This window comes from Trichoderma virens (assembly GCF_000170995.1).
Source record: "Trichoderma virens Gv29-8 chromosome Unknown TRIVIscaffold_82, whole genome shotgun sequence".
NCBI classification, from domain to species: Eukaryota; Fungi; Ascomycota; class Sordariomycetes; order Hypocreales; family Hypocreaceae; genus Trichoderma; species Trichoderma virens.
Window position 1 is genome coordinate 420,591 of NW_014013667.1, and position 13,080 is coordinate 433,670.

A 13,080-nucleotide genomic window follows, 5' to 3' on the forward strand; every position below is an offset into this window, starting at 1 on the left:
TGGGAGTGAAATGGCGTCCTGTTCACATACTCCGAAAAACTTATAAGCACGGACCATCTGTACTAATGGCGACTTAAATCTACAAGTTATGCTTCTCTTTTCCTATTCCAGAGAAAGTACTGGCAAGTAGAGTACAGTGCATCACGATCCGGCACTTTTGGCTCTCTTGTAGACAGTGCAGATGTACCTAATAAATACAAAATCCCCCTAATCTAGGTACATGCTTGATTGACTCTGTTTGCTTCTTGAATCCGCATCATTGTACTTATCCCAGGGTGCGCTGTCAGCCACCGTTTGGTCATATTCCTCATCGAAGATGTCGAAACCCAAGTGTCGGATTGGGTTAAGGAATCGGGCCTGACCTCGGACGGAGGATAACCGATCCACGTCATGGAAGTCATCAACCGACATTTTGTTCAGCCGCAAGTTTTCCTTCATGTGATGAACTTGCACGGATTTGGGTATTACAGGGATTACTTTTTGCACGGCCCAAGATAAGCAGACCTAGATATTTATCGAACTTACGTTAGTGGAATTTTTTTATGAAATATAATGTATGCGATGGATGATATGCAGTTACCTGGGCCGGCGAAATGTTGTATCTATCGGCAATTTTGACAATGTGCGGAGAGCATTAGATCCTCACCAGTCAGATTTTCTTTCTGCCAAAATATGTACCTCTGGATCCTCGGTCGGAAATGGTCTATTGGCGCCGACAGGCCATCTGATAGATACACTGCCGCTCATTAGAATAACGCCATCTTCTGAAACTAGATAAAATAGCAGCTTACTGGACTTTGCTTGGCTTTTTGAATGCTGATAGGTCATATTAGGTCAATATCAATTGATAGCATGTACGTACTGCGCTAGGGATATGAAATACTGTGCTCCAAGAGCCACGAGAATGTCTCTCCACTGCAAAAATCGGCCCATTGGTACTAACTACCTAAGCACACCAACTTGAGCCACAGTGCTGGAAACAGAAGCTTCTAGTACCCGCTAGTGTCTTGTAGGCGTTGCCAGCAGTTTCATGATATTGCGTGATTCATCGTGCAGAGTCTCGATCACATTACATTGACTTAATCTTACTTTACCTTGAGACATGCGATCATGGAAACGTCACAATTGGGTGATTTTTTCGTAAGTGCTATTCTAGAAATGTCCAAGCCACCCAGGCCAGAGATTTTTGGCGAACCTTGGAGAAATATCTCCGCATATAGCTCTCCAAGTATAAGGAAATCAACAAACTCCTAAAGCTCAGTTCTTCTTCCACCACGATCACAACAATCACCACAAAGCAACAGCTTTTTCATGCAAAACTGCAAAACACCTCTTCGCAACATACTCGCTCGCAACACTCGCACTCTCAAGCCAACTTCTCTACGACCGCTCGCAACAATACCAACTCGCAACATGTCTTTCTTCCAGCGCAACTTTTACTCTCCCGACACCTCCTTCACCCCTCTCTTCCGCCTTCTCGAGGACTTTGACAACTACTCTCGACAAGGCAATGGCGCCGTCCAAGGTCGCCGCACTGGCCTCGCCCACTGGCAGCCCAAGTTCGATGTGCGCGAGACCGACTCTGCTTATGAGCTCCACGGCGAACTGCCCGGCATGAGCAAGGAAAACGTCAACATTGAGTTCACAGACTCGCAGACCCTGCTTGTCAAGGGCAAAGTCGAGAGGACCTACACCTCCGGCACTCCTCCCGCCGGCGCCATAGAGGGCAACGCCACCGCCACCGGCGGAGCCATCACAGAGGGCAAGGAGGACAAGTCATCTCACAAGGCGACCGTCGAGGATGAAGGCGAGGGCGAAGTCGCAAAGTCCTCTGAGGAAAACAGGCCTGCCGACTCTGCCAAGTACTGGCTCACCGAGCGCAGCGTTGGCGAGTTTTCGCGCTCCTTCAGCTTCCCTACTCGCGTCGACCAGGACAACGTCTCGGCCAATTTCAAAGATGGCATCCTGAACATTGCTGTTCCGAAGGCTGCTAAGCACGAGCCACGACGCATTGCTATCAACTAAATCCTTCATTAAGAATCAAAAAGATTGCATCTAACAATAAAAGTTTGATGATGAGCTGCATGTGCTGGGCGTTTTGGAGTTGAATTAACATCCCGACAGAGGCGGTGGAAGATCATGACCACTCATTCAAGGATAGTAGTGATGAGAGATAATGGCCACTCATTTTAAGTATAGTAGTTAATCATTTAGTTTATTGATTAATTAACAAATGCACTTTTATTGAACCATATAGTCCGCGTATTTCTGTGAAACACGAAGCGTAAACTCTACTGTAATTGATTGTATTGCTATTCATTGGCATATTTTAACTAGCCGTCCGTTCTCTGCATCGACCTCAAAGAGGGCTAAAGTTACAGCTGCAGTATGGACACTGGTGCTGGAGGATCTCTTCAATCATCTATAAAGCCTCCTTGTTGGGCTGCTAGGTAGAGGAAACTTGACGTGGCTTTTAGATAACACTTGCTAACTCATTTGCATCTACATATGGCCGACTCTAATGGAGGGGCTTCATCTAGCACCCGACTCTGGTTTTGACTACTGTACCGCCGACACCATGCTGTATTATTACGATAACCTCTTTCCTATTCTACAAGATAATTATACTCCTTGTCTGGTTGAGCTGTGCCATAGAGAACTTAAAACGGATGGAGAATCAATTTCGGAATCAACATTGCAGCAACTTGCAGAGATAAACTCTAGCATCCAAGGCTCACCTGGATCTCTTAATATTTCAGATTGAAGCAACTGGGAGTGGAGTCGTTTTCGGGAACCCAATTATAGTTGCTTGGCGAGTGACTAGATCTTTTAACATTGTCGAGCGTCTATGGCCCACGGTGTACATAATGCGTGAGTTGGTATTATGATTGTGACCCTCCTATAATTGTCTATTTAAACACCCGATATATATAGTTTCATAAAACCTACCCGCAGATCTGTGATTAGAATCCTTCTGCTTCACATTAATATTCTCAGCTGCTGCTAATGTTCTTTTAGTGTATGAACTTTTCAACAAGCTGGTAAGGTCTTGGATATCTTTAGCGATATATTAACGCAATGCGCTCCTCTGCATCTTTAATTAATTCAATAACACATTATACGTTCTCAATTCTTACTCAACCTTGGCTAAAATCATCTTTCTCGGGCTGGCAGTCGAAGACGTCTCTATAAACCTCGTGGAAGACAAAGCTCCGGTCATGAACCCTCTCCATAGCTTTACTATCTTCCGACAATCGACAGGATTCTGAGCAGTAAGTCGCACCGTCTGTCAGGGCATCACAGCCTAAACACGTATTATACGTCCATTCTGGCGTGAGGACATGTTAGCGATTTTCGGCGTTTAAGGTTGCAGAATGATGACAGGGTTGCATATCCATATACTACTGGCCGCAGGTGGGCGTCTCCCCACCCCCTCCACAAAAACAAACCTAAAATGGTGGAAAATTCCACACCGTCCAACGAACCATCAACGGCCTACCTTATAGCGAGCAGAAGGTGCATACGTCATTGGTGACGTAAATGTTGCGAAGGGTCTGAACTTTTTTTTATTGCTATGCGTTGGTTTACATGTGAATGAAGTCAGTGAAAACTACATATTTCTCGACTACAATTTAAATTATATCTGTAGCAGTGAGTATGGTGGCAAATAGAGTAGCACTACTTCTGCGTCCTCGCAGAGCTGCTGAACCCTTTCTGAGTGATGGATGGAGGCATTGTTAATGACTAAAACAGATCTCGGCTCAGGCCACTTGCTACAGTAGGGTAGAAGCCACTTAAGAAATTCCTTAAATTTCTTGCCATTAGTCGAGCTTTCAATATCTCAAAATATAGAATTCCATCTTGAGTGTATGCAGGGAGGATTTAATACCTCTGGCCACGGTGGAATCGCTTAATTTATACTTGAGTAATGCCTTTCTTAAACCATCCCTTGTTCAAGTACCACGTGCGTAAGGGCATATTTTAACACTGTAATGTACATATCCGTGCATAAAATTATAAAGGACTTTATGTTTTAACAGGACGGCTATTTCGCTCCCAACTGTAATATTCATGCATTTAAATTATCCCTCAAGGAAAATGATATCTCTTATAGCGGCATAGTATCAATGTGGTTATATTAGTTCCTGCGATTGCACTAGCCAGTTGATGTATTAACTATTACTGTGATGCAAAGAATATCTGCTTTACTCTGGACAAAGTTTATCCAACCACTCTTTAACCCGACTCACAAATTGGAGAGCAATGCCCAGCAATACTCCACATGTAACTAGCATCTTAGCGTCCACAGCCTGCGCTTCATACATCCGTCCAAGATGATAGCCCTTATCAACGGTAATCTGACTTACCAATCGATAGGCAGCCTGCCATTCACTATTGGTGACTTACCTACAAAGCCAATCAGAGTACAATTTTAGAGCCTCATCCATGGGCATTGGGAACTTCAGCCCAGCTGGGCCAGCCCGACAAACAGCTTTCTGTGGGTTTCCAGCCGATCCAGCCGAGTCCGCACTCCCTCTATCCTAATAACCAGGACAGCAGATGTGAATCGTGGTTGGCAATGGATCAGGTGCTTTCCGCTTTAGTTGCCTGCGCGTTTCTTCCTCTTCTTTATGTTTATATATCATTTCACGAATGCGCTCAGGAACGTCGTCATGCATCTCAAGCTTATTGCCTTCCTCTGCAAAATCAACGAGCTTCTCCATGGTATCAGAATCTAATTTGATATGCTTCTTGTCACATAAGTCCCGCCAGCAGGAGAATCCCCAGTTCGGGCAAACGGCACTGGAGCACTCGAAGACTTCGTAGACGTCCTTCCAAACAGGGCGCACGCCGGAGGCTTCTTGCTGAGCTATGAGCTTGTCTCGTGCGGCAAGCTGTTTGTTGGTAGCACCACGGCCGGTTTTACCTACTTTATTTGTGGTATCGAGCCGAGCCCCCTCGTAGATAAAGCAGATTTCAACGGTGAGACTGTTACCCTGGTTGCTCCAAGACTGCAGCTTATTTTCCACGAGATTCCAATCAATATTAAGTCCACTAAAGCGCTTCTGGAAATCACGCTGGGACCGCTTCGATGTTGATATCGTTATCCTTGTCTCGTCGGGTTTGTACTGTGGGTCCGGTGCTTTCTCTTCCACGACATCGAAAAGTTCGGGCTTCAAAGTGTTGCTCCAAAACGTACTAGAGGGAACATTTACGTCTTCTACTGTGTCACTTGTAAGCGTCATTATCCTCCCTTTGCGTAGCTGTAATTTCCAAACGACTGTATAAGTCAAGCATAAAGAGGCAGACCCTAAAGCACTCGGTTCAGGACCCTGCTGTACTTCTGTCCTCGCTCTGCGAATAGGGTCAGCCAGGGTCCAGCCCTAACTGTCAAACGTCGCAGACAGTGGAGTTCCATAATCAAGCTCAAAGCTGCAATCAAAAAAATTGGTGCCAGATATAGGTATATACATTCATTCATTCATTCATTCATTTATTCATTTATTACGCCCGGTGGAAAGTCCAAAAGGGCAACTATGAACCTATGGCACGTAAACATTCTGAAGCTTAGCATTTGTCCCATAGAAACCCATGAGTCCTTGTCTTCCAGTTTCTACTCTTACAATCTGTTCTCTTGCTTCGCTACGGTTTCTCGTGTTTTATCATTCTTCACAGCGGGCTAGCTTAGAGCTTATTCCCCAAGTGTTCAGAATCCTATCGACGGCAGCTGAAGCAGCGTCTGCTGTCTCTAGCACGAGGTGTTAATGGGAGTTGGGCGGCGAGTTAGTAAGTGGTGCGTGGGTGTTATAGTTTGCGGATGTTACTTGTTCTGTGCAAATGTTGCTTCCGGTGCGCTACTCTCTTTATAAAATATGGTTTTGGAGATACTTCAGATTACCTAAAAGTACTTCGAATTTTGTAAACGTCCAAAATGGGACTCAATTTATATGACGTTATAAGGATCACTAGTGAGTACCATAGCGTTTGAGGTACATTCAAGTATCCAGGAGTAGATGGAAAACACGCTAGACCCATAGCCCCACCATGACAGTGCGACCTTCTGCCCTCAGTACTTTCCTTTGTCAGCAGGCTACAGTAGCAATCGAAATAAGTGTCCGCTTTGTCAATGTAAGGCTCCTCTCCCCTCGGAACCTCCCCTCGGAACCTCCGTGACAGGCTCTTTTTATCACCGACAGATATTTATTCTGTTACCTGCCGCGTTGCAGCATAACCTAATTAATGGTATGATTTGACCAAAATTGCCCGCTAATAATAGTTCAAGTAGCATCTAGCTGCAGTGACCGCACGATGCTCGGAAAAATATAGACAAATCGATCAAATAGCGCTGCCCCGCACCAACGACAGCTCATTTAGCAGTCTAATGTTTATCGAGACGGGATATTCAACTACTATAAGACCAGCCTGGCGAATAGACGCCGCCCTCAAGGACTGTGTCAATGTCTAAAACTCTGTCTATAATATTAGAGTAATGGATTATACCTGAAACTAGGGACGGGCCGCGATACACGCTACGCAGCTAGGTAAAGCAAGTGCTATTAGGCTGTTTTGCCTTGATGATTCTAGTTAAAGCTATCCATTATTATAGTATACTCAAATCTTGCTTCTGGTACATATATGCAAAATAGAATAATCATTAAACACAAAGTCGGATTGCCTGCCAAATTTGATTATCCCTTCATAAAGAAAATTTGGTGGGATATCAAGGCGTTCAATTGGTCAATATCCAAGGTGAGGGGTTAAGCTAGCTGCCTACGTCATTTATTTCTTCTCAAGTCTACACTCAACGCCTCATCTCTAAAAAGCTATTAACTTAATATTATTATAATCTTCGGAGTCTTTCATCCATAATGAATTCAACAACTCCACAATTTCGTGATATTACCAATAACAATTTTGGCGATAATACCAGGATCCATCAGGGCGATATTCACAACTACGATAACCACGCGCGTGGTCAGGCAGACCCTTGCCTAGCAGATTTACGAATCACCGATCCCCGCGATGACAAAACGCGTATTGAGGAAACCAAAGGCAGCCTACTTAGGGACTCATACTGCTGGATCCTAGACCATGCTGACTTTCAGACGTGGCGTAACGATCCGCAGTTTCGACTACTCTGGATAAAAGGGGATCCTGGCAAGGGAAAGACTATGCTGCTATGCGGCATTATTAATGAACTAGAGAAGTTCAAAGTATATCGATTATCATATTTCTTTTGCCAGGCGACTGAGACAAGACTAAGAAGTGCGACGGCCGTACTGCGGGGGCTAATCTATAGCCTTATTGTTCAACAGCCATCGCTTATTTCTTATGTGCGAGAGAAGTACGATCACGCAGGCAAACAGCTATTTGAAGATATAAACGCCTGGGCAGCTCTGTCTAAGATATTAAAGGCAATACTTAATGATCCCTGTCTTAAAGATGTGGTCTTGATCATTGACGCTCTCGATGAGTGCACAGAAGAACTTCCACGCCTTCTTCATTTTATTAGAGAGATTTCCTCGTCCTCCTCTTCGTCCTCCCATGTCAAGTGGATTGTTTCAAGTCGCAACTGGTCTAATATTGAGAATAAACTCAAAAATGCTGAGCAGAAGATCAGTCTATGTCTCGAGCTAAATGAAGATTACATCTCGGCCGCTGTTCAAACTTATATCCATTATAAGGTGAATGTTCTAGCGGAAGAGAACAGCTATAATAATAAAATAAGAGAAGAGACCGAACGCTACTTACTTTCTAACGCCAATGATACCTTTCTCTGGGTGGCATTAGTGTGTCAGAATCTCAACAATGTCGGAAGCCGGAAGGTTCTGAAAAAGCTGAAAACTTACCCACCTGGCCTCAATTCCCTCTATGAAAGGATGCTAGACAAGATACTCAAATTAGACGACGACGACGACGACGACGACGATGACGATGACGATGTGTCACTCTGCAAAAAAGTCCTGACTATAGTATCGACAGTCTACCGGCCACTTACCTTACATGAACTTCATTCTCTTATTGGAAGCCCTCAGGAGTTTTCGGAAGACATCTCGTCATTTGCAGAGATAATACATCTTTGCGGCTCTTTTCTCACCATTCGTGGTGATACAATCTACTTTATCCATCAATCAGCGAAAGATCACTTGACTACAGACAAAGACTGGTCTAGTATCTCTCCTTCTCGTGCAAAAGATATTCATTATACTATCTTTTCTCAATCACTCCAACCTATGAACACCACGTTACGACGTGATATCTACAGCTTAGGAACTCATGGATATCATATCAGCCAACTCCAGCAACCCAATCCGGATCCCCTGATCGCGGTACGGTACTCATGCATCTACTGGATTGACCATCTCTGCGACTACAATACTAGCGATTGTATGGAGAGTGCCCTCCAAGAGGGAGGCTTAGTTGATGTATTCATGCGCCATCATTTTCTCCACTGGTTGGAGGCGTTAAGTCTTCAAGGCATGTCAGAAGGCATCCTTGCAATAGCAAGGCTTATAGGTCTACTTGCAGTTAGTTTCCGCTTAGTTAAATCAGGTTTTTATATAGACTAACTGGAACAGGAACAAACGCCTGAGAGCCAAGTATTAAGCTTAGTACAAGATGCCCGACGATTTTTTCTTCGGAATAAATCGGTGATTGAATCTACACCGCTCCAAGTATATGTGTCTGCTCTTATCTTTAGCCTTCTACAGAGTAAAATACGAAAAATATTCAAGGATGAAGAGCCGTCATGGATGCTATTAAAGCCAGCTGTGGAAGCAGGCTGGGATGCCTGTCTGCAGGCTCTAGAGGGCCATAATGACTGGGTAACCTCGGTGGTCTTCTCACCCGATGGCCAGCGGCTCGCTTCGGGTTCACAGGATAAGACAGTCAGAGTATGGGATGCAAACTCAGGCGCCTGTCTGCACACTCTAGAGGGCCATAATGGCTCGGTAAACTTAGCGGTTTTCTCACCTGATGGCCAGCGGCTCGTCTCAGGTTCACACGATAACACAGCCAGAGTATGGGACGCAAACTCAGGCACCTGTCTGCAGACACTAGAGGGCCATAATGACTGGGTAACCTCGGCGTTCTTCTCACATAATGGCCAGCGGCTTATCTCAGGTTCACACGATAACGCGGTTAAAATATGGGATGCAAACTCAGGCGCATGTCTACAGACTTTAGAGGGCCATAATGGCTCGGTAAACTCAGTGGTCTTCTCACCTGATGGCCACTATAGCATAAGCTGTGACGGAACATGGATCACAAAAGATAATAAGCCGCTAATTTGGCTGCCCGTAGAGTATCGACCAACTGCATCAGCTGTGTTTGGAGCTACAGTTATTATCGGGTGTGGGTCAGGTCGGGTATTAGTAATGCGGTTTTTATATACTAGGCTAGTTAAGAATGAAATCGGTTTTATTTCTATCATCGCGACCCAACACATAGCCACTGAGGAAGACCGCATATGACAAGAGCTTATATAATGGAATAGTCAAACGAAGTCGGTTCTACTAGGCTCAGTCGGTCAATTGACTACGGCTCGTCCAAAGACAAAGCCTTAAAATATAGTAACGTACCCTATATTCTATATATCTTAATGACGTTGTGTTGGAGGGTTGAAGGGGGGTTGTGTCATATGTATCTGGTTCCAATCTACTAGGGCCCAGGTAAGACTGTGTCGCCACTTCTGTTATACTGCAAGTCAGCTGATAAGGTAATGGCGACGGTAGCCGTAATCAGGAGCCTGTTACGCCCCAACTCTTATAGTCGCATCAATGGCCTACAGGGTAGGCCGCACCGGATTAACGACAGGCCGGCTAGCCAATCAGCAGCGACTCATCAACTCATCCAGTGATCAGCGATGAGACTCGGCAGACTCATTGATGAGTCCTATGGTTGTGGAGATACTTAAAATACCTAATAGTACTTCTAGGTTTGTCAACATCCAAAATGGGACTAATATATATAGTGTCATGAAGAATCACTAGCGAGTGCCTTGGCTTTAGACGTACATTTAAGTATCTAGAGGTAGATACAAAACACGCTGGACCCACAGCCCCATCACGTCAGTGCGACTTCTGTCCTCAGTACTTTTCTTTGTCAGCAGGCTACTCTCATGGGGCCAGTATCACATGATCTAGGCCACATCTAAGGCGTTTCTCCATTTCAATCAGGCTGAATCAAAGTTAGATTGGGTTCCGCATTAGTCTACCAGATAAGATCCAGAATGCCACACTGCTTCCTGCAATTAATTTTTTGGGCTTTAATTTTTGAATAGCTTCATGGAGGAAATATTAATATCAACATTCGGTGGGCATACCGCTACACTCATGGCGCCGACTTACGTGACCGCCTGGCATGGTGGGGTATGGATGCGGGCGGGGTCGACGTTGTGCAGTGCCTTTGTCGCTGTTCAAGTAAAAGCGTCATAAGCAACGGAGAGAGTGCTTTGTAGAGCATCAACAACCATGAGTTAGAGTTATAACTGGCCGAATGACGATGAGACCGACTCTCAGAGCCTTCATAGTCCGAGTTCCCATAGCGAGCAGTCTCAGCCAGCGACCCCGGCGGTAAGGAGCCGTCTGAGACCTGCGGGGAAACACCCTGCGTCTCTGCCATCTGCCGACCGAGTTTCAGACACATCGGACGAAGAAGACCGAACGATATTATATAATATCCAGTGGAAACTATCCATTAATTATAGAAAGCGGGGAGGTTGCTCTGAGTTAGGTGTAGCAACACCGATACGGATCTTTTGGCGGGATGTCTTAGAAGCAAAGTTAGACAAAGCCGTGAAGAAGCTGAAGAAGTCTTGCGAGGTAAGCAGCATAGAAATTGTGCTGTCCACTACTTATTAGGGAACCTATCCCATTACGTTAAGTTTTGACGAGCTAGATATTGATTGGCAATCCGTTGACAGACAGCGCAAGGAATGGACTAAGTTGCCAACCTTACGCAAGAAGCGCAGCGTTGTTACCATTTCTGTTACATTTGAGTATACATTTGTTGACACTGATAAGAACCCCAGCGCGGCCGCCTCAGCCGCTTAACTATATAATATATGAGCCTGATATGGTGATGGAATTAGTATGACCCGGTCGGTGGCTGTTGGGAAGGTATACGCTTTGATGAGATGCTTTGATCCGCCATGCAAAAATAGTAACCACTGCTGGCAGTATAAAGTCAGACACATTCGGCTCTTTCCTCACCATAGAGACATCCTAGTTGATCACTTACAAACAGGGAGGGCTTTAAATGGACATCACGATGTGCCAGAAACCTTTCGTCGATTAGTTCTAGCTAACGAACGACAGCAGGAAGAGCGGGAAGACAAGCAGCGTGAAAAGGATCAACGACGCAAGCGACAACAACGGGGCTCAGATGGCGTATCTACCAGTCTTTGCCATCCGCATCAGTGTTCGTATGGCGGTCGTTCTTTAACTCCCGAAATGGTCTTCCCCGCCTCTCCACTTATATCTCTCGGTGAGCCAAGGCGAGACCTGCTCAAGGCGTACGACGTGTGGCAGATAAATCGAGCAAGTGATGATGAAAAGGAGGCTTATCTCTGTATCCAGCATTTAAATCTGGAGCGAAAATATGACCTCAAAATGATTGTGAGCAACCAGCAAAGGGGTTTCCAATATTACCTGGAGAACGACGTGCCAGAGGGTGTTGCGTGGCATTTCGTTAGTGATATCAATGCATTTTACAAACTGCAGAGGGAGGAACATGCCAAGAACGCGCCGTAGGCTAGTATATGGCGTTGACGTTGGTGGCATTTAGTGCTTCTTTTTATATCGGAGATCGGGCTATTGGGTGGTGTCTTGCTCGACTAGATCAAGTTTTACAAGTGCAGGTCACGGGGTTTGAAGATGCAAGGGGTGTTATAGACACATAAAGAACGGGTGTAACAAGCAACGGTAATTCTTTTTCATGTTCCATTCATTCTAAGCTTTCTTCAATATAGATTTGTGCCTTTCTAAAGTGTCCCCTTGCCCATTTTCTGCCAGTTTCGCCACGTCCCATAGTATTAATCTTCATCCGTAAATAGTTTTTGAAGTCTCCGCGGATGTGATCCTCGTCTTCTATAGCTCAGCTTTCTATGTGATTCTTGAGTGCGCCAAAGAAGTATTAATACTCAATAGGATTTAAGTCTGGAGAATATGGAGACTGTTTTACGATTAACACGCCAGCTTCGGCAAATAAATCTTTGATCGTTTGGGAGACAACCAACCGTGGTTCTGGATACCTGCCACAATGTGGCAAGAGATTTACAAGAAAAGATTCGAAGACTTCAAGATCCGTATTGCCTTCATACACTTGGGAATAGATAACTCCATCTATAGTATACGCAGGGAGGAAGGAAATCCTTTTTCCTCGATAAATGGCTTCACTTGAACTGGAGTCACGCCTTTTGGGGCGTATCCCTTCTTCGGTATTGCCAGCTCACGGTCATCGCCAGCCTCATCGACGAAAATCATTTGGCTAGGCTTGAAAAAGGATCGTCTATGTATATAATCATCTCGTAGATCTCGGTTACGTTCTTTGGCAATAGTAATCATCATCTTCTTTGTCTACTTTACGCCTCGACTGATCGTGGACCTTGATACGCGAATGCCATATAGTTTGTAAAGAAAGTCTGCTTAGGCTTGTTGACTTAAACTGGGACGTCGTCGTAACTCATGCCAAATGGCCATCCACATGTTTTCCGTGACTTCCGCTGGTCGACCAAACGGTTTCGAGGGGCGGTCGATCGTGCCATATCGCAGGATGTTTGAGCGGCCGTTGCGAACAGTTCTTGTCGTGCAGCGAGGGAAAATTCTAGCTATCTCCTCATCTGTAATGTTTCGGTTGCCCTTGAACTTACTAATAATGGTAATTTCGAGCTCCTTTCGCTCGATCCTTGACAGCTTATACGCCATTTGTGGAAGATGGCAAAGGCCAAGGTTGCCGGCGGTGCATCTGCACGCCATACGCCATGTGTGGCGCACGGCAAAACTTAACTCCGGAAGTCCTGTTCTGGACTTTGGATGTATACGGTATAGATTTACTTCTATATTAATACTGTATGGGTCC

General features: G+C 45.1%; 4 protein-coding genes across 4 annotated transcripts; 2 read left to right on the plus strand and 2 right to left on the minus strand.

Moving 5' to 3' along the window:
* Positions 1 to 163: 163 nt before the first annotated feature.
* On the minus strand, positions 164 to 815 carry TRIVIDRAFT_92844 (uncharacterized protein; the record flags this gene model as incomplete). The annotated part of the gene is made up of 2 exons (XM_014098553.1): positions 164 to 736; positions 792 to 815. One exon carries the CDS (start codon positions 409 to 411, stop codon positions 208 to 210), a length of 204 nt encoding a protein of 67 aa, XP_013954028.1.
* Positions 816 to 1,413: 598 nt separating this feature from the next.
* TRIVIDRAFT_46820 (uncharacterized protein) lies at positions 1,414 to 2,025 on the plus strand (the record flags this gene model as incomplete). Its single annotated transcript, XM_014098554.1, has 1 exon — positions 1,414 to 2,025. The coding sequence occupies one exon, from the start codon at positions 1,414 to 1,416 to the stop codon at positions 2,023 to 2,025; it is 612 nt and encodes a 203-aa protein (XP_013954029.1).
* A 2,020-nt stretch (positions 2,026 to 4,045) lies between these two features.
* On the minus strand, positions 4,046 to 5,246 carry TRIVIDRAFT_68181 (uncharacterized protein; the record flags this gene model as incomplete). Its single annotated transcript, XM_014098555.1, has 5 exons — positions 4,046 to 4,060; positions 4,251 to 4,362; positions 4,408 to 4,541; positions 4,668 to 4,895; positions 4,932 to 5,246. 5 exons carry the CDS (start codon positions 5,244 to 5,246, stop codon positions 4,046 to 4,048), a joined length of 804 nt encoding a protein of 267 aa, XP_013954030.1.
* Positions 5,247 to 6,869: 1,623 nt separating this feature from the next.
* TRIVIDRAFT_155684 (uncharacterized protein) lies at positions 6,870 to 9,473 on the plus strand (the record flags this gene model as incomplete). The annotated part of the gene is made up of 3 exons (XM_014098556.1): positions 6,870 to 7,525; positions 7,568 to 8,528; positions 8,580 to 9,473. 3 exons carry the CDS (start codon positions 6,870 to 6,872, stop codon positions 9,471 to 9,473), a joined length of 2,511 nt encoding a protein of 836 aa, XP_013954031.1.
* Between the last annotated feature and the right edge of the window lie 3,607 nt (positions 9,474 to 13,080).